At 38.2% G+C, this 27,372-nt stretch overlaps 1 protein-coding gene and 1 non-coding gene across 7 annotated transcripts in view; both read right to left on the bottom strand.

The window, feature by feature from the left end:
* Positions 1-27,372, bottom strand: part of STARD13 (StAR related lipid transfer domain containing 13) — a 681,455-nt gene that overhangs the window by 53,128 nt on the left and 600,955 nt on the right. For all 6 annotated transcript variants that reach the window (XM_043992799.1, XM_043992801.1, XM_043992800.1 and 3 more), the window contains 2 exons: positions 23,389-23,460; positions 21,015-21,096 (listed from right to left, as the gene is read on the bottom strand). In XM_043992799.1, coding sequence (XP_043848734.1) covers positions 21,015-21,096; positions 23,389-23,460 — 154 coding nt within the window. The remainder of the gene's footprint in view (positions 1-21,014; positions 21,097-23,388; positions 23,461-27,372) is intronic.
* On the bottom strand, positions 16,355-16,458 carry LOC122752191. Its single transcript, XR_006355983.1, has one exon. It is a non-coding gene; the product is annotated as a U6 spliceosomal RNA (small nuclear RNA).

The following is a 27,372-nucleotide window of genomic DNA, read 5'->3' as shown; positions in this document are numbered from 1 at the left end:
TCTTTTAGAATGTTCCCTATTATAACTTTAAAATTCATTTTTGATTGTTTTTCAAATTGGGTAGTTTCTGGTAGATTTCTTTTGTATTTACTCAATCTGGTGCAGCAATTCTTCCCAACTTCATTTTATTGAAATCCATTTCTAAATTATTATATAGCACATTTTGTTTTGAGATGTCCAAATTCCATTGTCATTGGGGAAGCAGGTAGAGCTCTACAGAAACACTAACAAATCTCATAGCATTATATTCCATACTCTGTGTTCCAGGTAAAATGAGCTCTTAGCCTTTCCCAACACTTAACATTCCAGCTCTGGCTTTCATGAATTTGCACAAACTTCTTTATATTCCTAGAAAGCACTCTCTGCACATCTCAATCATAAGCCTAAGCCTACAAGGATCAACTCAGGTATAGTCTTCTCCTGAAGCTTTTATTGATTCCTCTGGCTAAAATTGTTCTTCCCCAAATTACCTTGGACTTTCTTATCTGTGTGGCATAGTGCCTGGCTTCACGCCCTCCCTGTAACACATACTGCCTGTATGATCCTAGGCAAGTCATAAGCTCTCCATGCCTCAGGTTCCTCACCTGTAAAAGAAGGTCTATGATCTTATGAATAAATTTTAAAAGTATTTACCTAACATATTTACTCCATGCTTAGTAATGTGTTAGGTAATGTGAGGCATAAAAAAGGTCCTTGCCCTCAAAGCATTTATGAAAGGAAAGAACTAATATACATGAAACATTTACAAGACTAAGTATGTAGAGTCAGATTGCTAAGGGAACAGAGGTGCCCTGAAAAGGGACCAATCAGTAGGGATGGGAATATGAAGGAAGATATCACGGAGGGGAGGGTATGTAAAAGGAATCTGAAGAAGAGGTGAGATTTGGATAGGTAGAAATGAAAGGGGATGGTATTTTAAGTGGGATAAATATGGCAGGACTAAAGATGCGGGAGGAAATGGGAATTATTCCAGGGTCAGTGAAGAAAAAAAGAGAAGCAAGCTAGTATAGCAAAAAGAGCACTAGATTTAAAGTCCGAAGACCTTAGTTCTAATGCAGGTTGTGGGTCCTTGGGCAAGGCATTCATTGCCTCTGAGGCTCTCTCCATCTGTAGAATGGGAATAATAATAGTTATATTATCTGCTTTATGAGGTTAATTGTGAGAATCAAATAAGATAATGAAAATCATTTACAAATAGGTGGTGTAAGGGCTAGAGTCCCTTCCTGAGTTTGAATCTTGCCTCAAACACCATGTGACCCTGGGCAAGTCACTTGACCCTATCTGTCTGTTTCTTTATCAGTAAAATGAGCTGGAGAAGAAAATGGCAAACCACTCTAGTATCTTTGCCAGGAAAACCCCAAAATAGTTGGACACAACTGAAAGAACTGAACAACAATACAATTTTTAAAAAGAATTCATCGGGTTTGTTTTTAATCTATCTTGTGACAAGGACCCATTTGGTAGTCTCACAAATTCTATGGACCCCTTCTGAGGAATGCTTATAAATCCATAAAATACAATTCACAGAATTTCAAAGAAAAACAATTATACTGAAAAAAGGATATTTTTTTTCCTATGCAAGTTCATAGGTCCCCTGAAATCTAGCCACAGATTCCATATTAAAAACCCTTGCTCTAGGGTATTTGCTAGACTATTTTTTAAAATCCAATAAAAATCTGGACTTAACAAAAGGTATAAGTTAAAAGGTGGCTACTTACATTCCAAAATGATTCCTTATTATATCAAAAGATCTAGCTTTAAGAACAATATACTCTGCCAGTACTTATTAATATATACTTTGATTTATTCACAATTTTTTTCAATAATAACATTGCCTGAGTAAAGTGAGGCACTCATAATCTAGAAAGTGCTTCATAATCATTTAAAGTTGTTCTACTCTTAGTTTTGATTGATAGTTTTCCTGTACAGGGTAATGGTAATATCAGGAAGAAACTGGGATTGAGGGCAAGCCAACGAGTAACCTGAACATATATCTATTTCAGAATTCTGAGGAAATCACTATACTGTGTTATCTTTGTTGGATCTGAAGTCACTTGGAGATATGCTGAGCTGTTTGAGGCTAAATTTATCTGAGTATTTCCAATAATGATCCTGATTTTGTTCTTCCATTCATTCATTCATTCATTCATTCATTCATTCATTCATTCATTCATTCATTCATTCATTTGCGGGGCGATGAGGGTTAAGTGACTTGTCCAGGGTCACACAGCTAGTAAGTGTCAAGTGTCTGAGGTCACATTTGAACTCAGGTCCTCCTGAATCCAGGGCCAGTGCTTTATCTACTGCACCACCTACCTGCCCCCTGATTTTGTTCTTCCAAACAGTATTGCTCAAAAAAAAAGTATTATCCCTAAAGACTCTTTAGAAATTGGATGTGAATGTCAAATTACACACAAAATATTTTTAATTCTTATTGTTATAAGAAGTAATGTGGGGGCAGCTGGGTGGCGCAGTGGATGGAGCGCCGACCCTGGATTCGGGAGGACCTGAGTTCAAGTGCGGCCTCGGACACTTGACACTTACTGGCTGTGTGGCCCTGGGCAAGTCACTTAACCCCAATTGCCTCACCAAAAAAAAAAAAAAAAAAAAAAGAAGTAATGTGGTGTAGTTAGTGGAGAGAGCCCAGTATTAAGAAAGACCTGGGTTCAAATCCTGTTTCTAATATATACTAGCTGAGTGAACCTGAGTCTCAAAGTTCAACCTCTCAGTGCCCTCAGGCAACTCTCCAAAGCTGTGATGCAGAGAAGGTGGTGATTTTCACAGTAAAGAGCATTTCTTCCCTGGGAGTTCCCTGTATCATAGAAATAACAGGTATGATCTCACTGTCTTGAGATAGAGACACTTTTTTGATGGTGCCATTGCTGATCAACTCACTTCAAAGCATGAGCACAGGTTCTACCTTAAGCCAAGAGATGGGGCAATTAAGGGGTGCAGTGGATAGTGTGCCAGGCCTAGAGTCAGGAAGATTCATCTTCTTGAGTTCAAATCTGGCCTCAGACACTATTTTTTTTGGGGGGGGTGAGGCAATTGGGGTTAAGTGACTTGCCCAGGGTCACACAGCTAGTAAGTGATAAGTGTCTGAGGCCAGATTTGAACTCAGGTCCTCCTGAATCCAGGGCTGCTGCTCTATCCACTGCTCCACCTAGCTGCCCCCCCTCATACACTTTCTAACTGTGTGATCATGTGCGAGTCACTTAACCCTCCTCTTTGCCTCAGTTTCCTCATCTGTAAAATGAGCTGGAGAAGGAAATGTCAAACCACTCCAGTATCTTTGCCAAGAAAACCCCAAATAGAGTCACAAAGAGTTGGACAGGACCAAACAACAACAATGGAAACATGTCAAAGGATGTGAACAACACAGAAGGAAGTTACACATAATGGATGAGACAGTACAGACTAGGCAGCCTGTAGGTTTCCTCCCCAGACAGATGAACACATCAGATGGCAGATATGTTCAAGATGTTTAACAAGTATGGGCTCCGGAAAATGCTCCCCACACTATGACCAGGTCTGCATTAGTGCAAATATATTAACCTGGAGTAGAGATAAATGACTCCTATGCTGATGGGGATCAGTGATTTATTTCATAGTTGTGAATATTCTACCCACTGATATATATTATTACCTCTCCCACACCCACCACTGCTCCAAACCTCTCTTCCTGTGTGATTCTTGTCCATCTCTTTACACAAATGTTCTTTAGAAGATTATGAACTAACTGAATAGAGTCCCAAAGGTATTTTTCCCTTCACAAATACCCAATTCATTCTGGCTACAAACAAGAACAAAGCGGAGCAGAGATGTGACTGACTTTGGGTAATAAACAACTCATATATATGTACTTAAAGATTTATAAAGTGCTTCTCTCCCAGAAGGTCTTCAAGGTAGGTTATATAAGTAGTATCATTTGCATTTTATAGATGAGGAAAGTGAGGATGAGAGAGAAAGTAACTTATATGAGGTCATATAGCAAGAAAATATCAGTCAAGATTTGAACACAGGTCTCCTGACTCCAGGACCAGCATTCTCTCTTCTACAGTATATAGCACAGTGCCTGGTACATAGTAGATACTTAATGCTTACTGCCTTCTACCCTACAGGATTAGTCATAGGAGGGATTGCTTAATTCTTTTGAGAGACAAAGAGAAAAGACCTGTGATAGACAAACACAAAACAGAACCTTTCCAAGCTAACTATGGGGCAAAGAAAATGAATATGATTATGTCAACAAAGCTATTGGCTTTTGGGGAAGAAAAGTCTTTCACAAAACTGAAGCTTTATTATAATGCTCTTGTCTCCTACTTTTATTTCAAGAATCCACTAAAAAGACTAACATAGCTACTTAAAGGTGAAAAGAAATCTAGTTTCAAAAACCAAAATGTGAAGTTCCGAAGGAACTACTAGAGTTAAAAATGAAATAAAGATAAAAGACAAATGGGTAGGGGAAATGTAATTCATGATTCTCACTCTGGCCCTGATGATATTATATTTGGGAATATTATACTAATTGCTTTCATGATTCACCAAGAGATCACTTTCATCCAATTTTGGCTGACAATGGAATTTCACAGCTGCAGAACACAAAACAATAGAACTATCCATTTGTAGTTGCACCTTTTGCTTTTTGCATAGGGAAAAATGAAGAATTTTCTTTCCTAATAAGTTTTATAAGAATAACTCCCTATCTTCCCTCATCAGAAGTCAGATTGGTCAGCTCATAACCCACACTGGCACAAACACCAGTTTTTCAATGGTATTTCCAACATTCCTGCCAAGGAAACAAGAAAAGTAACAATCAGGAGTAGTAGTTCATTTGTCACATGTGTTTTTTGTTTTGTTTTGTTTTGTTTTTTTGTTTTTATGTAAGGTATTTTATTTTTCCGTTACATGTAAAGATAGTTCTCAACTTTCGTTTATACAAGCTTTACAATTTCAGATTTTTCTCCCTCCCTTCCCTCCCTCCCCCCTCCCCTAGACAGCAGGCAATCTGATATAGGTTATATATATATCTATATCTATATACATATACATATATATATACATATATATACACACACACACATATATATATACACATAATAACATTAATCCTATTTCTGCATTAATCCTGTTACAAGAGAAAAAATCAGAGCAGTGATGCAAAACCTCAAAAAAAAAACAAACAAAACACCAGCACCCAAAACAAAAGAAATAGTATGGTTCAATCAGCATCTATACTCCACAGTTCTTTTTTTTTTTTCTTCTTGGAATTGGAGATCCTCTTCTATCATGAGTTCCCTGGAACTCTTCTGTACCATTGCATTGGTGAGAAGAATATAGCCCATCACAGTAGGTCAACACTCAAGCCACATGTGTTTTGAATTGAACCCAGGCAATCTGAACTTCTCACCTTTTGCACATGTGTTGGTGGTTGCAGGTATCTAGCCAGCCCAGTGTGCTCACTACTGCCCTGGGTGTGGCATAGGGAGACTTAATGAAATAAAATTATCTGAAGGAATGATCATTACTGACACTGAGATCAAAGCTGGGGGAAACACCCCTTTGTGTGTGTATGTGCATGTGCATGTGCATGTGCGTGTGTGTGTGTGTGTGTGTGTGTGTGTGTGTGTTGCTGTAGGGCATGGGAAAGGTCTTAATGTCTTCAAAGTTCATGTAAACACAGATTTTGGAAAGAAGGGCAGCAAAATATATGCCAAATAAACAACTATGGTATGTAACCTCATGAGGGTTGGGCCTCAAAAAAAAATTGTAAGCCATCAAACAAGAGAGCTCTATGGTATTTGGCGGGGGAGAGTGGGAGGGGGGAAAGAGTACTGTATAAATAGAATGGTATCTGTCACGGTGTTATAGTAGTGTCCTGGAATGGCATGATCAAAGGACTGCTGATGTTGTCATTACAGCCCTTCTCTTTTCAAGGGGTCATGTTGTGGCCATAAATACTGAGCTCTGTTCCTGCAAGATGAGGCTGTACTCACAAACAATTGTTCTTCCTTTTTTTTTTTTTTCCAGAGGGACAAAAAGGCAAACTGAAGAATGAGCTAAGATTCCGTGCCAAAAATGAGATGTTATGAAACAAAAATCCAGATGTTCACAAAAGCAGTGACATAGTATTTTAGTTGACTTCCAAAAGAAAATAGGTCAAACTCTGATGAATATGAGACATTATGGAAGAGGAAAGGGGTTGAACGTAGGAGGAGGGATCAACTCAGTTTCATTCATCTAACAACCATTCATTAAGCCTACAAATCCCTTTAAAGCATCTACTGCATACAAATCACTATGAGATATCAAAATGTAATTGACATAGCCCCCACCTTATAATTGAATACTAAGAAAAACACATACACAAATAATTCATGACATAAGGGAGAGTTAGTTAAGTGCTGAGGAGGAGTTTGGCCAAGTCCTATCAAAAATCTGAAGAGGGAAAGGTCACTATTCTCCTTAGGGAGGGATAATCCGGAAAGCTTCATAGAGAAAGTGACACCTGGTCCAATGCCTTGAAGAAAGGGAAAGAGCTCAAAAGATGGAGATGAGGAATTCATTCCATGCCTCAGAGGAATAGCCTGAAGCAATAGCAAAGAGAATGGGGAAAAGGGAGAATCAGAACAGAGGACGAGGAAGAATCTGGTTAGGCTGGAAGTAGAGGATGGGAAGACACATAGCACAAGGCTAGGAAGGTCAACTGGAACCAGAGTAGAAATGGACCTTAAAAGCCAAGATTAAGGGTTTACTCTTTGTTTTTCAGACAATGGGGAATCACTGAAATTTTAAAATAGAAGAGTGATGTATCAGAGCAGTGGACTTGGGTATGGGAACTCAAATATGGGGAGAAAGGGAGCTTCTGAGACTATCACTTCAGTGGGAAGAGGAAATCAAAGGTTATACACTGTGTCCAATGAATACTTTGTCCTTGAACTCATGAGGTCAGACAGGATTTTAAAACTCATCTATGGCATTTTTAGCAGATCTTCACAATCCTGATAATTTTGGCTAGGGAAGGAAATCTTGTAAGTAAAAGTAAAGCTACCAATGCCTTTGTGGTAACTAGTTCTTACTGAATGATTCATTACCTCAGGGTAATGAATCATTCTGCTCTAATGAAGAGAGCAGAAAGTGATGGCTTAGTCTTGCTTAACTGCTGTTGACATTTTAACATGGTACTGCTACTTTCTGGATATTGAGTCAACTCTTTCCCCTTGACAACAAAGCTAATTACCTTTTTCATACTTTTGTTATTATTTAGATTTTTTAAAGAGTGCCATGAAGTATTCAATACATGGTTGTTGTTGGTTTTTAAAATTTTTTTTTTTAGTGAGGCAATTGGAGTTAAGTGACTTGCCCAAGGTCACACAGCTAGTAAGTGTTAAGTGTCTGAGGCCGGATTTGAACTCAGGTCCTCCTGACTCCAGGGCCGGTGTTCTATCTTCAATACATGTTTTTAAAACTTAGAAACAGATAGAATCTTTATCCTTAGGACATTTAGGGAGAACTCAGAAAACATCAATGCAATATAGACACAGATGGGAAAATTGTCTTCAGGGGAAGAAATGGGAAGTACTTCAAGTAGTGGTGGTTGTATAAGAGGTCCGGGCCTGCTGTGAAGAAACATAATTGCTTATTGGGTGCATTTATGTATTCTGCTTTATACTGTATGAAAAGAGTAGAAAAGTCCTTGTATAAACATTTTAGTGCTGAAAAATACTTGTGTAAAGACGATTTTTTAACCAGTTAATGAAATGCCAACCTTCATAGCTATTTTTTTTTCTTCATAGCTATTTTCATCACTATTATTATTTATTTTAATTATTATTATATACCATCCTTTTACCATACTCAAAGCACACTTTATGTGTGCAGTTGGAGAGTAAAGAGCAATACACACAGACACACACACACTACAATCCTTATTTTTGTTTTGTTTTGTTTTTTTGTTTTTTTTTTTAGTGAGGCAATTGGGGTTAAGTGACTTGCCCAGGGTCACACAGCTAGTAAGTGTTAAGTGTCTGAGGTTGGATTTGAACTCAGGTCCTCCTGACTCCAGGGTCGGTGCTCTATCCACTAAGCCACCTAGCTGCCCCTTTAAATGGAAGGTTTTTTTTGGTTTTGGTTTTTGTTTTTTTCGGGGCAATGGGGGTTAAATGACTTGCCCAGGGTCACACAGCTAGTAAGTGTCAAGTGTCTGAGGCCAGATTTGAACTCAGGTACTCCTGAATCCAGGGCTGGTGCTTTATCCACTGCGCCACCTAGCTGCCCCCTACAATCCTTATCATTAGAATGGAAGAAAGAATGGACAGAGGTTCTTATGAGAATGATTCTAGTTTCTTTGGTGGACTAAAAGCTAAAAAATTTTAGTGCTGTCATAATCATGTCAGAGTCAGAGGGATGTAATAACCAAAGGAGCTTAAATGACCATAGGTTATATATTAAGAAGACAGTGTCAAGAACTCCACAATAGTCAGAACACATTTGTTTAAATGTTGTCTCCCACAATTTGGAACTATGCTCAAAGGGCTATAAAATTGTGCATATCCTTTGACCCAGAAATACCATTACTAGTTCTATATCACAAAGAGATGAAAGAAAATGGAAAAGGATCAATATGTAAAAAATATTTATAACAGGTCTTTTTGTGGAAATTGATGAATTACCCATCAATTAGGGAATGGCTGAACAAGTTGTGGTATATGATTATGATGGAATATTATTGTGCTATAAATGATGAGGGGATGGTTTCACAAAAAACATAGAAAGACTTATATGAACTGATGCAAAGCAGAATGAGCAAAATCAGGAGAATATTATAAACAGTAACAGCAATATTGTAAAGATGATCAACCGTGAAAAACTAAGGTACTATTATCAATATGATGATCCAAGATGATGCCAAAGGATTTAGGAAGAAAAATGATATCCACCTCCAGAGAGAGAACTGAGGAGCACCGAGTGCAAACTAAAGCATACTTTTTTCACTTAATTTTTGTTTGTTTTTTAATATATTTTTTGAAACATGGATAATATGGAAATATGATTTGCATGATTCCACACATATGAGTATCATATTGCCTGCCTTATCAATGGGTGAGAAAGGGGCTAGAGAGAGGGTTTAGAATTCAAAATTTTTTTTAAATGAATTTAAAAACAAACTAGTGTAATGATTGGAATGATGCCACCTGCTGGAGACTTACTATAGAAAAGCTCCGCCATGAGGTGAAGGTCTCTGAGGGCAAGACCATGCATCTTTTCTTTGGCGTCAGGAAGTGACGTTTGCTTGCAGAAGGAAGAAGGGGGAGCCTGGTGCTCTGTCTCCGGCTCTTTTGTGTGGACTCTGGCGGAGAGTGGAGATAGGAATGCTCTCTCCCTTTAATAGATAGATGAATCTAGGCCTCTCCCTTTCTCTTCACCAAATTCTTATTCTCCTTAATAAATGCTTAAAAGTCTAACTTTTGCTAAAGCTTATAATTTATTGGCGACCATTCATTAGATATTTTAGACAGACTAGCTAGAATTTTAGCCTTTATACTAGCAAAAAAATAATACAGACAAAAAAGAAGGCAAAAAATGTTATTTCCCTCAGACTGTAAGATCCTTGGTAGTGGGATTTTTTTTTGGTATTCCCAGGACTTTTGCATAGTGCTTGATACATAGCAGGTGTTTAATAAATACTTACAGAGGGAGGTGGAGTCAAGATGATGAGAAAATAATTAGAACTTGCCTAAGCTCTCCCAAATTCTCCTCCAAACAACTTTAAATAATGCCTCAAAACAAATTCTAGATCATCAGAACCCACAAAAAGATAGAGTGAAATAATTTTCCAGTGCAAGACAACTTACTAGGTCAGCAATAAAGGTCTGTCTTATGGGGAGCAGAGGGATAGCAAAGCACAATCCAAGGCTGGTCACACACCAGCAAACCAGCAGCAGGCCCAGGAGGTAACTGAATCAGCAGCAGCAGTGGTGGTGGTAGTGACAGTGGCTTCTGATCTCTTAGCCCACAGATAGTAAAGAGGTTGGACAACTAGTCAGAAGGAGAGTACAGGGAGTACCCTTTGCTGGCACTGGGTATAGTACTCTGTTGCAGTGCCCATTTGTGAATCCCAATTGCAGTGCTGTGTTGCAGTCCCAGGTTGATGAAGAGTACTAGAACACCAGAACTTGTGATACCAGGAGAACAGGGATCCTGATCATAGTTCCAGGGTGGAAAAGAGTGCTTGTGGTTGTTCACAAACCAGAGCACGGGGCAGGAAAGTAATAGATGCCTCTTGTTGGTTCATACCACCTTGGAAGACACAAAAAAAACTTACAGGTCCTCAGAATTACCTCTGAAAACAGCTGCACAAAAAACTGAAGCTTGAGACAGTAGCCCTTCTACCCCAGGAGCAAAGCCCAACTTTAATATAAAGCTAAAAGTCAAGAAATAGTCTGGAAAAATGAACAAACCACAATATCAAGATCCTGACCATAGAGAGTTACTATTGTGAAAGGGAAGATCAAAACACAAACTCAGAAAAAAAAATAAAGTCCAAAGCCCCAAAGACAAATGTTAATTGATCTCAGGTCCAAAAAGAACTCATGAAAGAGTTCAAAGAGGATTTTAAAAATCAAATGAGAGGGGCAGCTAGGTGGCGCAGTGGATAGAGCACCAGCCCTGGAGTCAGGAGGACCTGAGTTCAAATCTGGCCTCAGACACTTAACACTTACTAGCTGTGTGACCCTGGGCAAGTCACTTAACCCCAATTGCCTCACTAAAAAAAAAATCAAATGAGAGAGGTGGAAAAGAAATGATAGTGATGCAAGAAAATCATGAAAAAAGACTCAACAGCTTGGTAAAAGAAACAAAAAACAAAATTTAGAAAATAACATCTTAAAAAGCCAAAATAGGCCAAATGGCAAAAGAGGCACAAAAATTCACTGAAGAATAGAATTCCTTAAGAAGTAGCATTAGCCAAATGGAAAAGGAGGTACAAAAGCTCACTGAAAAAATAATTTCTTAAAAATTAGATTTGGGCAAGTGGAAGCTAATGGATCCATGAGACATTGAGAAACAAAGTAAATCAAATAAATGAAAAAAATAGAAGAAAATGTGAAATATCTCATTGGAAAAACAACTGACCTGGAAAACAGATCAAGAAGAGATAATTTAAGAATTACTGGACTACCTGAAAGCCAGGATCAAAAAAAGAGCCTAGGGGTCTAAGTGACTTGTCCAGGGTCACACAGCTAGTAAGTGTCAAGTGTCTGAGGTCAGATTTGAACTCAGGTCTTCCTGAATCGAGGGCTGGTGCGTTATCCACTGCACCACGTAGCTTCCCCCCCCTTCGAGAAATTATTAAGGAGACACTTGACACTTACTAGCTGTGTGACCCTGGGCAAGTCACTTAACCCTCATTGCCCTGCAAAAAAAAAAAAAAAGAAAAAGAAATTATTCAGGAAAACTGGCCTGATATTCTAAAACTAGAGGATAAAATAGAAATTGAATCTATTGATCATCTTTTGAAAGAGATCCCAAAATGAAAACTCTCGGGAACATTAGAGCCAAATTCTAGAGCTCCCAGGTAAAGGAGAAAATACTACAACCAACCAGAAAGAAACAATTCAAGTATCATGGAGCCACAGTGAGGATTTTTAACACAAGATTTAGCAGCTTCTACATTAAAGGATCAGAGGACTTGGAATATGGTATTCTGTAGGGCAAAACCAGCTAGGATCACAACCAAGCATTTAAATTTTATTTTATTTTATTGTTTTGCTGGGTATAGATACTCAGCAAAACTGAGTAAATCCTTCTGGGAAAAAATGGATGTTCAAAAAATTACATGACTTTCAAGAATTCCTGATGAAAAGACCAGAGTTGAATAGCAAATACAACAATCAAAAAAAGCATAAAATGGTAAATATCAAAGAGAAATCGTAAGGGATTCAATAAGGTTAAATTTACATTCCTACATGGAAACACAATACTTGTATCTAATAATAAATCTCTCATTATTATGGCAGTTAGGAACATTACATGGGTATGAGTTGAACAAGATGGGATGATTATCTAAAAAAATAAAGGGTTGATAAAGAGGAATACAATGGGAGAAAAGGAAAGGAAGAAGTAGAATGGGGGTACATTATCTCCCATAAAAGATGTGAAAGAACTTTTACAGTGGAGAAGAAAAAGGTAGAGGGGAGTGTGTGAGCTTTACTCTTATCAGAAATGGCTCAAAGTGGGGGTAACACACATTCAGTTGGGTAGAGAAATCTATCTTACACTACAGGAAAGTAGAAGAAGGAGATATGTCAGGAGACACTGATGGAAAGGAGAGTGATGGAGGAGGTAGTAGTCAGAAGCAAAAGACTTGAGGACGGATAGGTGAAAGGAAAGAGAATAGAATAAACAGAGGGAAAAATAGGATGGAGAGAAATATAGTTAGCAAAGATAACTGAAAAAAAATTTTATAGCAAGTTTCTCTGATAAAGGCCTCATTTCTCAAATACATAGAAAACATCAAATTTGTAAAAATAAGAGCCATTATTTAATTGATAAATGGTCAAATGATATAAACAGGCAATTTTAAGATGAATAGTCAAAGCTATCTATAGTCATATGAACAAATGCTCTAAATCACTTTTGATTAGAGAAATCCAAATTAAAACAACTCTGAGGTACTACCCCATGCCTATCAAGTTGGCTAATATTACAGAAAAGGAAAATGAAAAATGTTGGTAGGGATGTGGGAAAATTGAAACATTAAAGCATTGTTAATGGAGTTGTGAATTTATTCAAACGTTTTGGAGAGTAATTTGGAACTATGGCCAAAGAGTTATAAAAGCATGTATACTCTTTGACCCAAGCAATACCTCTATTAGGTCCATATCCCAAAGAGATAAACAACAAAAAGGAAAACAACTTATTTGTACAAAAAATATTTATAGCAGCTCTTTTAGTGGTGGCAAAGAATTGGAAATTGAGGGAATGCTCATCAATTGGGGAATGGCTGAACAAGTCTATGAATGAAATGGAATGCTATTGTGCTTTACAAAATGACTAACAGGATGCTCTCAGAAAAACCTCGAAAGATTTATATGAACTGATGCAAAGTAAAGTGAGCAGAACCAGGAGAACATTGAAATCAGTACCAGCAATATTGTATGATTATCAAGTATGAATGATTTAGCTATTATTATCAGTACAATGATCCAAGATAATTCCTAAGGACTTATAATGAATAATACTATATATCTCCAAAGAAAGAACTGATAGAGTCTGACTAAAGATTGAAGCATACTTTTTTTTAAACTTTGCTTTTCTTGTTGTTGTTTTTTCCTTTCACCACATGACGAATATGGAAACATGTTTTGCACGACTGCACATGTGTAACATATCATATTTCTTGCCTTCTCAGTGGGGGGGGGTAGATAGGAAGGGAGGGAGAGAATTTTGAACTCAAATTTTCAAAAACAAATGTTAAAATTGTTTTTCCATATAATTGGGGAAAATAAAATATTACATACTTAAAAATAAATATTGACACATGTGGACTATTATATTCAGTGCTAGAGACCGCATTTTAGAAATAACATTAACAAGATGGCATATACTCAAAGGAAGGTGATCAGTATATTGAAAATACTGGTGATCATGGTTTTCAAGTGTTTACTGAAGGAAACGATGATGTTTAACCAGGAGAAAAGAAGACTTATAAGAGGAATATTTAGTGCTCTTCAAATTTAGAAGGATATAATTTGGAAAAAGGATCAGACTTCTGGCAGACCTAAGAGTAATGAGTAGAAGAGTTTTGGAGAGATTTGCTCCTTGCCAGGGAGGAAAGACCGGCCAATGAGCCCAGTTCTTATGTTCATGCACAGCATGTGTAGTTGATGCAGTCCCCATCTGGACTTTGGAGCATGCACAGACATTATGTAATTGGATCTTGTCCACTAACCATGCAGTGAAGAGTAGTCAGGCTCTTTCCTGGCAGGCTATGGTAGAATGCAGAAGCAGTGAATGCTGTAAATCTCCATGGGAGAAGAGAAGCTGCAACACTTTCTTCCCACTGAGTGGGAAGCCTAACTATCATGTGGCCCTTCAGCACATACCCAGCCTGCTGTTGCTGCTATCTTTTTGCATTTATTCTTCTTGCTTTTAGGTAAGGGAGTATTGGAGACAGCTGAAACCTTATGAGCTTTGAAAAGTCAGCATGGTGGGCCACTAGAAATCCTGAATCTATAATCTAGGCCAGGTTTTACAATCAGCCAGACCACAAACAAGAGGGATCCATTTTGGCAGTGGGGCTCTGAGGTCAGATTGGAATTAGTTCAAAAGGAATAGGATTGGAAATAGTTGAAATAAGGATTCACCCACCAGTTCTGATATATTTGGAAGTGAAGTTGGTGGGGCCAATGGTATATAGAAATGGCTTTAAGTTTGAGCTTATTCTCCATAAGGTCTAAGGTGCCATAGGAAAGAGTGCTTCTCCATGTGTTAGGGGGAAATATTTGTACTTCTATTCTTGCTCTCTCTTCGTAATAAATATCCCAACATAAAAGGTGGTGGTAGGGGCTATAGCTGCTGCTGCTGACTCTCTGGGATGCCATTTGGGGTTTTCCTGACAAAGATACTGGAGTGACTTGCCATTTCCTTTTCCAGCTCATTTTACAGATGAGGAAATAGAGGCAAACAGCATTAAGGGACTTGGCCAGGGTCACACAGCTAGTAAGTGTCTAAAGCCAGATTTGAATTCAGGAAGATAAGTCTTCCTGACTTCAGGTCAAGAACTCTATCCACCTTGCTACATAGCTGCATATTAAAAGCTAATTGATATTAACTAGTTAAGTGGAACTGCATCACTAATCACTGGTAATAAACATTTGGGTAAACATACCAGAATGGCAGGAGATTGAGTCAATAGGCTTGAGTCAATAGCATTAGGAAAAGATACCCCTGAGCCTTTAGAGGTAGCCCCCTAGAATCCTGTGGGGGAAATGTGGCTGATCTCACTCTGGAAAAGTGAGTCTGGAGAACTGCTTATATAAGAGAAAATTCTAATAAATTATAGCTGTGTGAAAGTGTAGAATAGGCTGCCTCAAAAAAATGGTCAATTTCCCTTCTGGAGTTTTAAGCACAGAGGCAGGATGACCTATTGTCTAGAATGTTGTAGAGGGAATTTTTGTCCAGGTAGAAGTTAGACTAAATGACCTCTAAGGACATCTCTACCATTGAGGCAGCCTAGCATTGGAAATCTACCTTTCCAGACTTACTTCCCATTACTCCCCTGCCTGTAGCCTATGCTCCAACCCAAACCAGACTACTCTTCATTCCTTAAATACGTTCCTTGCTTTTCTATTTGTTTCTTCTTCCTGTAACAGTCCCTTCCTACTAACTTTTCCAGTCCGATACAACTTGTAGATCCCACTTGGAATGTCACTTCCTTCAAGAAGCCATCTCTTTCTCCTAAGAATTCCATAGTACTTTATTTGTACCTCTTCACTGTACTGAACAGATTCTAATTTATAGTGCCACACATGTACGTGTCTAAACTGCAAGCCCCTGATGGCTAAGCTTTTGTTATGTATGCTTGCATCCTCTCCTATCACCATGCTTTGGCACACAGCCCTAAATATTTGTTGAATGAATGAAGCTGTATTACTCATTAATAAACATTTATTAGGCATCTATATTGTATGAGGTACTTGATTAAAATTGCAATCCAGAAATTCAAAACTAGGAATAAATGCTACATTGCATTCTTAATGAATCTATTTAGTAACATAAGCTAATAGCCCCAAATAATCACTCCTTAGGGGATCTTCAGTTATGGGCTTGCTACTGCAATCCTCACGTCCCTCACATACTTCTCTCTTCAGTGTCCTACGACTTGGCGGATTGGCTACATGTGACATGTGTCTTACAACACATCCCCAAATCCTTCTACGGCAGTTACCTTGCAGCAGCCTTTATATTTTGAGCACATAATCCATTTTCAAGAGTTTTATCTTTTACTTGTAAAGGTTTTTATATAAAAACATAGAAGGTGGCAGCAGTCTGAAAGAAATAGACACATTTTATCCAAAACACACAGCACAGGGAAAAAGGCAATTTGACCTCTAACTCGAACAATCTTATCTCATGTCATTCCTGCAAACTTGTGCATACAGCTGTCAGTCATAATACCAAAACAGATTTTCTGCTGCTGTAACTATGATTATCAAAAGCATAGCTGGATATCAGATCCTGAGTGTACTGATGACCTGACTAAAAATAATCCTACTAAGATGGGGCAGTATGGCATAAAGGATAAAGGACTAGCCTTGGTATCAGGAAGACCTAGATTCTAGTCCTGCTTCTGACATATATTCTCTTCACGAATTTGAGCATCATCCTTGCTCAAGGGCCATGCTAATCTTCTCTGTATTGTTCCAATTTTAGTATGTGTGCTGCCGAAGAGAGCACCTGACATGTACTCTCAACTGACCTTAAGTAAACCACTGAAACATATAAGAAAGTATCATAGAGAGGAACTGCCAATCTGCATCCATAGAGGGAAATTCACCCAGGAGTCCCATTACTCCCCCTGGTAAAATCGAAAGGTCTGACCAAAAAGCAAATATATTTCAGATTCAAGGCTCTCTACATTTCTGGGATCTATGGAAATACATCAGTCTTGTTATTTCAAATAAGTATTTTTAAAAGTATAGCTAACAAGCCTTTAAAATATAAGATTAAATAGAACAGTCCAGATTCATCCCCCCATCTCTTCCTGAGCCAGGGTTGGTAGTAAACAGAACAAATGAATTCATTTTTCTACATGATAACCTGGTATCCACCATTACTCACCATGGTTGAGTGGCTAATTCCAGGCTTTTGCTATTCATCTAATGGATCCATCTATGGTTTTTAAAGTGGTGAAACTATCCCTTGTTGGCAGAACTCATTCCAAGGGGGAACAATCCCAACCTATTTCTCTGAGCTTTCTTTACCTTGCCCACACACTGACACCAGAAGTGTAGAGGACAAGCCCACTCATCTCTGCTGCTTCAGTAGTTATTTCTTTGATCCTCCAGAACAATGGGTGGGGCTCCTTTTGTCTTTTTTGTTTACCAAAGGTTATGCACGTTTCTCTCCAGCTTCTCTGCCCCAAGGAGAGTCTGAGCAAAACCCAAGCCAAAGGCCTCCCTTGCTTGAAATATTTTCTGGAAATCTATCTTGTCAGTAGGAGTGTTCCAAGCTCAACAATCTCCTGCCATTCTAAAATTCTTTCTACAAGCCTGTCCCATCTCAGTAACACCTATTGTCTGGCACCTTTGTAAATAAACAAATGCAGAGGGAGTAACACCCATTCAATAACTAAGATGAATCGTACCCAGCTCTTCAAAATATATTACTTCAAAAATGTGAACAAAATTGTTGTTTAGTGTGAACCACATGGAATGATCAGTACTACCCAGCAAATTGGGTACAAAGGAATGTGTAAAATATAGGTAAACAACATACAAGAATTATGAAAAGCCATCTTGTTTAAGTCTCCTTTGTAGAATACCAGGTCATAGACTTGGTTTTTTGTTTGTTTTGCAGAGCAATGAGGGTTAAGTGACTTGTCCAGGGTCACACAGCTAGTAAGTGTCAAGTGTCTGAGGCCAGATTTGAACTCAGGTCCTCCTGAATCAAGGGCTGGTGCTCTATCCACTGCGCCACTTAGCCACCCCACAAACTCTTAAAGAAAATGTTCCTTGGTTTTCTTGGCTGACAGTTATTATTTGGAACTTTACATCTGAAAAGCATCTTAAAATTATTTTGATGCCTCTCCTTCATAACATTCCTGAAGAGAATTTTGCAGAAGAGGATACCCTGATAGAAAAGGTCAATGACTTAGTCAAGGCCACATAGATAACAAGTATCAGAACAAGAATTATAATTCCCAGTTCATATGCTTGACATTCATACCTTATGTCCACTGAGCCCAGATAGCTTTCTATAACATAGAGCCCTTCGTATACATGTAGCATAACGATACCTGATTTTTAAATTTTTTTTTGCAGGCAATGGGGGTTAAGTGACTTGCCCAGGGTCACAGGGTCACACAGCTAGTAAGTGTCAAGTGTCTGAGGCCGGATTTGAACTCAGGTACTCCTGAATCCAGGGCCAGTGCTTTAACCACTGTGCCATCTAGCTGCCCCCGATACCTGATTTTTTAACATGGTTCCTTGATTAAGACCTGTCATTTGAGAATCACATTTAGCTACTTTGGCTCACAGCTTACAGCTTAAACATCCTCATTCCAAACTTGTACAGTCCAAAAACATTCAGTTCTGGATTAGTCAGTCATAGCTATGGATCCCTAGGGCGAAAGGGGGGAAATATGTAGGCAATGAGGAAATTACACTAGCAAGAAAGTGCTTCTGTTGGAAAGTGCTTCTGAGATGGTCAAGAGCTAGCACTGCCTCTCAATTTCATTACCTTCAGCCAGAAAATGCTTTGCATAATATACATAATATATAACACATCACAAAATATCATCTCACAAATGGTCAACATTTCCCCCCTAGTTCCACCTATCTAGCACCATGATCTGTGAGTAGAAGTTACTTTACAATACTACCTACCCTGTTAAACATACACTATTGCCCTTTCTGAACAGACAGACATTTGATCAAAGGAGGGTGGGGGACAAGAGTATAAACATTTATTAAGCTCCTAGTATGTGCCAAACACTGTGCTAAGTACTTTATAGTCTGAAGTCAAATTTGAAGTCAGGTTTTCCTGACTACAGGCCCAGGACTCTATCCATTGAGCAACCGAGCCACCTTTAAATTGATAGTTCTATATTTTTCGTTTTTTAGAGAAACCTAAAGGTACCATGGTTGTTGTCCTTTGTATTCAAAGAGAACCAAAATCATATCACTATGCTGGGGTCAAGGTACAGTGTATTCAGTTGTGGCTGATCAGACCAATACAAGCTTGGAAGACTCTACCACAGGTCAGGCACAGATAGTCCATAAAATGTGACAATAAATATCTCCCATATGGTAAAGCCAGGTGAAGTGATGGGGCTTGTGTAATTCAGGTTACCTACACCTTTGATTATCTGTCAATTTTTATATTACATCCTCTTTGCCTTTGAGATTGGAGCCTTTCCTACTGAAGGAAGGAACATTCTACTCTCTCAAGGTAACTTTGTGGTTCTTTTATTGCATTCAGTTAATTTAGAAGTTAAAATATTAAATTGCCAAATGCAGCAACATACAGAAAAATATAACCTTAGGCAAGTCACTGAAATTCTCTGGGTCTTAGTTTCCTCACCCATATACTGAAATGATGAGAGCAGATGTCCTCTAAATTCTCTTTAAGCACAAAAATTCTACTATTACATGCACCTCAAATCAAAATCCCTACTAAACATGTCACCTACATCAACTGTCCACATTTCCTTTTTTTTTTTTTTTGGTGAGGCAATTGGGGTTAAGTGACTTGCCCAGGGTCACACAGCCAGTAAGTGTTAAGTGTTTGAGGTCAGATTTGAACTCAGGTCCTCCTGACTCCAGGGCTGGTGCTCTATCCACTGTGCCATCTAGCTGCCCCCACATTTCCTTACCATCCAATTTATTTATTTCATCTTTCTGAGCCTCAGTTTCCTCATTTTACAAATGAGATTAGACTAAAGACCTTAAAAAGTCAATTCAAGCAGCAAATCCATCAACCTGTGATTATGTTCAACCTGGCTTCTACTCTTACAATTTTATTAAATTTCACTGTCAAAGATCATTAATATACCATTAATTGCCAACTCCAATGCATTTTTTCCAGTCTTCATCTTTCTTGACCTCTCTAACACATCTAACATTCCCAACCACACCTTCCTAGAAGGAAGGAGTGGATCACAGGCATGGAGGATGGACAGAGACACGATGGAATGTCATGAGTGAGGACCACTGAGAAAGTCAGCTCACGTAGGGGGAGTTATATCCAATGAGTCTGGAAAGATAGGTTGTTTCAAAGTTGAACAGAAGGCAATAGAAAGCCACTAGGTTTGGCAGAATAGGGAGTCACATGGCCAGATCTGTACTTAAGGAAAATTACTTTGGCACCAGTGTGGAATATACTAGAGTAGAAACAGACTTGAGGCAGAAAGACCAATAAAGACTCTGTTGTAATACTCTAAGTGAGAGGTGATGATGGCTTGGATTTACGTGGGAGCTGGGTGAGTGAAAAGACAGGATAGGATGTGTTAGATGTTGTAAAGGTACAAAGATTTGGCAATTGACTGGGGAGTGAGGCATTCAGAATAATGCAGAGATTAAAAACTTGGGAAACTAGAAGGACGGTGGTGCCTTTGACTGAAATAGAGTAGTTGGAAGAAGAGAGTATTTAGGGGAAAAGATGGATTCAGTTTTAGATATATTGAGATGAAGATATTTTCAAGACGTCCAATGTGAAATGTTCAATAGGCAATTAATTGATGGTGGAGGACTGAACCTCAGGGGAGAGATGGAACTGGATATAGAGATCTGGGAGTCATTTGCATAGAGCTAATATAAATAAATTTAAGCTATTATTGTCCTTAGTTAAGGGCTTTGCAGTGAGTAGGTATTGACAAATATCCATTGAGTGAATGAACAACCTGTGCAAGCACAATCTCAGTCTTTTGAATGAATTAGTAAATAAGATTAAGTATATTTATTAAAGGCATTATAAAATTGCTTACTTTTTTGCATTAAAAAGGGCATTATACTGTTTATTTGAAAATATGGGAGGTCAGCTAGGTGGTGCAGTGGATAAAGCACCAGCCCTGGATTCAGGAGTACCTGAGTTCAAATCTGGCCTCAGACACTTGACAATTACTAGCTGTGTAACCCTGGGCAAATAACTTAACCCTCATTGCCCTGCAAAAGAAAAAAAAAGAAAAAGAAAATGTGGCACAGCATTATTCGTCGAGGTGACTATAACCCATTTTGGCTTGAATCCTTCTGGAAGCTAAAAGATGGAATGCAAAACTATTTCATGTGATTTACCTGCAAAGAGGTTCTACAAGGTCCTTTTCAAGAAAATCATGATCTTTCTTTACAGCTGCGATGTTGATGGGAAATTGTGAATCTACAAAAAAGATACAAGCAAACATTTGATTCAATAATACAAAAAATTCATGAGGATCACAGCAATATAGAGAGCATCGATTTTGGCCACTAAAATGCTATATAACCCATGAATCTAAATAGTAGCTACTCCTGGGTAAAAGGTCTGTTGACAAAGTTTAAGAGAATAGATAGCTTTATTGTAAATGTGATAAGTGCTTTTAAAAGTGTGAAGAAAATTTGAACTATGACAACAAATATGTGCCTGACTTAGGTATGATAAAATATTAAGCAGCTCAAGCTTTTCTATTTCCACATTATCAAAGAGGTATGTTGATGTGGGCTCTGCGAAACGTTCTTACAGTTGACATCTGTATTAAGTCCACTTATTCACACCCAACTGAATTTATGAGCTACCTGGCTGAATAGAAGCATTCCCTCTCACGAAGGAGAAATGTTTTTGGCTTTGGTTTCTAAAATGTCTCCCAAATCCCAGGCACCTCAAAAAAAGTAAAGAAATGTCTAAAAGTACACTTTGCCCATATTGCCACAAAAAGTTAATAATCCTTCTAATATTTATATTGAGAAATTAGCTGTATGGCCAAGACCACCATGATCTGCCCCAAGAGCATCATGGGATCCCAGTCACCTGGTGATTCTCCAAAGTACCATCTATCAAGTAGGCTGGGCTTGTAGATCAATACTCAGAACTACGTGTTATTAGCCACATGTAAAGGGCCAGTATTTTAATTCTTGCATTATTTTCCTTTCTTCACTACTTCATATTTTGGATTCCAAAGCTCCTAAATTCAAAATCAATCACATATCATTGATCTGTACTCATATTGATGTGTAAACTGCAACCTGCAATGATGAAAACTATTCCCCCTCTGGTGGCCAAAGTTATGAAAGTGAATTTCAGCCATGTTGAGATAAATACTGTCTCACCCATAATACATTCAACATATCTGTTTATATACATCTGGGGAAGCACAGTTTTAATAAGATTTATATGAATTTCTCATCATTATATATGGGTGTTTCCAATCTTAAACTAATAAGAATTTGGATTGACAAAGAACCTTTTGTTGAAAAATTTCAGGGTATGCTTAGACATTTCACCCTTTTCCTCTCATATTCCAATGAGGGGAGGGAAATTGAGTGTTTTATAGAAGAAGAAAGTGAGGCAAAGAGAGGGTAAGTGTCTTGTCACAGGTCAATAAATCAGCTAGGGCTTGATTTGGCTCATTTTCTCTATTCCTCAGTCTCTGCATATCACCCACACAGATAAATGTGTAGAATTTTGTGAAATAAAGATGACACTATTTACAAATAAAACTATGATAGTAGTGTTAGCTATAGTTAATGAGCTTTGATAGAATTTTAAAGATAGGTGGTTCATTTTATTAACTGCTGTATTAGTTCAAGTCAATAAAAAGGAAGAGTTCCATGGCCAATTAAACACTTAAAATGTTTGATCCAAAAGGTTTATCAAGATTTTCTTCCACATTAAGATGATCCAAATTAGAGAGGAAGTATTGACATACTCAGATGTGATTTCTGGGAAAAAATGCTTAAGTCATTGTCTGGGGCTTCTTGGCAAGGCAAAAACAGGGAAGAAGAGGAAATTAAAGATACTATAGAGAGATGGCTACAGAGAGAATGAGGCCCATGGTAAAGAGACACGAATTAGAGGAAAGCAAGAAAAGAAAGCAAAGAAAGAATAAATTTTTTCCCCTAAACTATAACTGTTTTTAAGATTTCTATGGAAAAATCTTATTACATAAGATAATAAGAATAGCTAACATTTATATAGCACATTAAGGTTTGCAAAGGCTTTACACATATTAACTCATTTCACTCTCACCACAACTCTCTGAATTAGGTACTATTATTAATCCCATTTTATACATGAAGAAAACTGAGGCTGAGAAAGATTAAGTGACTTGCCCCAAGTCACACAGCTAGTAAGTGTCTGAAATAGGATTTGAACTCAGGTCTTTTTGACTTTACAGATTGTGCCATAATCACTAAAGGAGGCAGTCCTTTGGACTCAGAGGACCCGAGTTCAAAACTTTGAACTAATACAACTTGTGTGACCTTGGACAAATCATTCAACATCTGGGAGTCTCAGTTTCATTATCTATTAAGGAAGGGGATTTGATTAGATGGGCTCTGAGGGTCCATCCTGCCCTGGACTTGTCCTATGAAGCACTGAGGAAATCGCTGAGGGACAAAAGAAATCTTAAGGCATTGGTCTTAGGTTAGCCCAAATTTATTTTCTCTGAATGAGAAATGAAAAATGTAAACATACCCTCATAGAGCTGAGCATATTGTGGGAATCCAGCAGCTCGAAGCCAGTCACACGCTTCCTTTGCTTCAATTTCTGGGGGGTAAAAAAAGAACATGGAGTATGTCAATCAAAAAGTCAAAGTTTTGCAAACTTTCTTCACTGAATGAAAGAACAAGAAGTTAGCACTGTGCCTATTACTAATAAAATTATGCAAATAATTCTCCCGTAAACTATAGAGGGAAAGCAAATAACTATTCAGAGGTGGATAAGGAAGGAATTCATATCATGGATTGCTTTAAGAAGCCTATTATAATCTCCACAAATGTTTTGAGCATACAAAGACAACAAAATAGACTGTTAAGAAAACAAAAGCTGGGTCTTGACTAGTAGGACAAAATGTGTTATTTCCCAAAACACCAGAAACTTAGATGTCTGAGTATGAGGAAATGCCTCACTATTACAATCTAAGATACTGTCTCTTTCTGCTAGGACTATTTAAAAAAAAAAGTAAGCTCTGAACCTGAAAACTAGAGATAATGATACTTTGTCTCTCCTTCCCTTCTTTGTTTCTTTATTCCTATGGATACTGGGAGGATAAAAGTAGATAATCTGTGTGAAAGTACTTGGAGTTCTCAGGAATAAAGGTGTTACAGAAATTCAAGTTGGCATTATATGAATTTTTACTGCTTCTGTTCACTTGGTCAAAACATATTATAACAATACAGACATTTGATAAGTATATTAAAATCATTTTAAGATGCAGTATTTTCCCCATGCACTAGAAAAGTACACTGCCCAGGGTCCCATTCTGAGTCAACAGAAAAGCTTGTAGCAGATGCTAGCCCCATACTCTGTCTTTCTGGTAACCATTTTCAGCAGAGAAACACTAACTGATCATTGAACCACCTGCCTGGAAGAACTCTCTTGTGAAACGAGAGAATACTACAGTATGTGAAACAGGGCACTTTTTGAGCTACTGAATCCTGGATCATTTGCTAACCGCAATTCTGTTAGATAAATATAAATGTAAGGGAACAAGAGTTCATCCATCAAAGCCCGTTTTCCCCAAACAAGATTATAAAGCCAATTATAACAGTTTTATAACAAGTCCCCTTCCTCTAACGCTTTGATGAATCATTGTCAGATCACTGTACTTGCATGCACTTTGACGTGAGTTTTTCCCCCTAACTCATAAGCAAGAGAGTACACAGGGTCCTTGGGACTGTGGTTTAAAAAAAAAAAGTGATATACCCTTACATAAGACAACATGTTTGTGTTGAAGGCGGTGATATCTGTACAGCACTGTTTCATCCTGACAGAGTTATTTAGAATATGTTAAGCAAACAAAAGCAAAGGCCAGATACTAAACCTTGCTAGGAAAAATCTGGACAGAGATCCTAAAAGTTCAGGGTAGCCGACACCCATAGCCTCTCTGCTCTAGCTAGAGCTGGGCTAAACCTGTCAAGGAAGGATGGTAAGTTCAAGGATGTACACATTCTGTGGAGGTCTCTGCCTCAAAGCAACAAGTTTTGTGAGAGAAGAAGTAGGATTTTAGGGGATCAAGTGCTGGGAATGGTACCAGAAGACCTGGGTAGCTGTGTGGCCTTGAGCAAGTCAATTAATCCAACTCTCTATTTCCTCAACTGTTTTTGTATCTTTGAATGAGGATAAAGGGATTTCACTTTGAATACCACACACAAATATTTGAAAAGAATTGTAGGAAATGCATAATCTGATTGTAACTCATGGAGGGTGTGTGTGTGTGTGTGTGTGTGTGTGTGTGTGTGTGTTGATGATTCATTTCTTAGTCATAGTAACCTTTGGCCACTTAAATTTGAATATTTTTATTAATATGACTGAGGAGGTGGTAACTAGGAAATAACTTCAATTTCTTGACATGTTCCAAACTTAAGAGAAGGTCACTATGTCTGAGATAGAGTCAGAAGACTGTGTTGAAAGATAAACATATTTTCCCTTTTGTACCATTTAACATTTGCTGTTAGGCAACAGGATTTGTGACAGAGAAAGGATCATAGAATCACAGATCTAGATTTGGGAAGGATCCTGGAGACTATCTCGTTTAAACCCCTAATTTTATAGTGGAGGAAAATGAGGTCCAGACAGGCAAAGTCCTACAGGCAGTTATCAGCTTAAAAGAGAGGAAGAAGAGAAAGGCAGTGGCTTGAATAGAACAAAGAAGGGTTCCAAATAGACAAGAGAGAAGAGGGAAAGAACAGACTTATTACCCAGAGATGTAAGGAAATTTGTTCTAGGGAAGAGTGAGGAGTGGGAAGGGATAGAGTCAAGGGAGGTCCAAGTAAGGACAGCTAGGCAGGAGGTCATCGTACATTGGGAGGACCACAGATTTAGAACTGAAAAAGGCTTTTGATGTCACATAGTCTAACCCACTGTTGGTTTTTTTTGTTTTGTTTTGTTTTTGCAGGGCAGTGAGGGTTAAGTGACTTGCCCAAGGTCAAGTGTCAAGTGCCTGAGGCTGGATTTGAACTCAGGTCCTTCTGAATCCAGGGCCTGTGCTGTGTAGTTGTCTCCCCTGCATGCCCCCCAACACTGTTTTTTTTTTTTGTTGTTGTTGTTTGTTTCTTTTGGGGTTTTTTGTTGTTGTTGTTTTTGTTTGTTTTTTTGGCAGGGCAATGGGGGTTAAGTGACTTGCCCAGGGTCACACAGCTAGTAAGTGTCAAGTGTCTGAGGCTGGATTTGAACTCAAGTCCTCCTGAATTTGAACTCAGGTACTCCTGAATACAGGGCCAGTGCTTTATCCACTGCACCACTTAGCTGACCCCCCTCCCCAACACTGTTTTTTAGATAAAGAAACAGGCTCAACAAGGTAAGGTGTTTGCTTAAGGCAATAAGTGACAGAGCTGGGCTTTGGGACTTAAGCTCTTTGACTCCATATCATTCAATGGTGCTGCACTTCCTTGCCTCACTAAGCTCCTTGTAGAAAAGTAGCTCTCAAATTTTTTAATTTAAAATTTTATTTTGTTCTGAATTTGACAGAATTATGCGATGTATAATAGAAAAAGAGGATTATGCGGGAAATCACAAATTCCTGTTACATATAGCTTGTTTTTTGAAAAAGTACATAATAAATTCAACATTACTTTCAAATCTGTCCTGCTTGTCTGTGTTACCCTCTGAACTTCAAAAGTGGCTTTTGAAACTGAGCACCCCAGGTGGCTTGTAAGATATACTTTAGATAAGCCATAACACCTTGATAATTCAACTTAAGGGAATAATAGACTCCTTTCTTAATAACTAGTGACACAAACAAATTTTTCAGCATAATTAGCCACTATCAAATCTGATTGTGGACTGTGAACTTGAATTGGAAAAAGTCCTGCCATTCCTACTAATTATGTAACCATTTACAATAGCCCCCAATAACACCTGCATGAATGCTTTCTTAGGGTATATCACCCTAGGTTAGCAAAACAAATTTGGGTGTTAAAAAGAAGAAATTATTACCATTATCAGCATTTCAAAAAAGATCTATGTAATGTTATTTAAATGACATTTCAGGAGGATAACTTGAAAAATTCTTTTTTTATTGTATGTTAAGCAGCTAGCACAATATTATATAAAATGCTTTAGGAACTCTTAAAGATCACATTTTGACAGTTTTATTTGTTCCCTCCTCTGTGGCACCCACAATGGCATGAAGAAAGCAAGCTACTCAGCACTTCTGCTTCAGAGAGCCTATTGCTGGGAGCTAAATACACTGTGGTGTTCCAGTAAAACCACACACATGTCAACCTTGGTTCACGTTTTGCCTCACTGAAACCGCTTGCATTTATTTGAGTCTGGGACCCCATAACACTGGGCTCACCACTCTGGAGGAGTATCAGAATTTCTTCTGAGAAGAGGAAGGGAAGGAAAATATTCCTTATATGGCTTTTGCTCTTCTAATATCTGTTGTATTCCTCTACCTTGAGGCTTCAACTATATCCTCTGCACCCCAACCCCCTTCCATAGTCGTCATTGGCTTCA

Source organism: Dromiciops gliroides, chromosome 3, assembly GCF_019393635.1.
Source record: "Dromiciops gliroides isolate mDroGli1 chromosome 3, mDroGli1.pri, whole genome shotgun sequence".
NCBI classification, from domain to species: Eukaryota; Metazoa; Chordata; class Mammalia; order Microbiotheria; family Microbiotheriidae; genus Dromiciops; species Dromiciops gliroides.
Note: the sequence above shows the minus strand (reverse complement) of the source record. Positions and strands in the feature narration are given on the sequence as shown.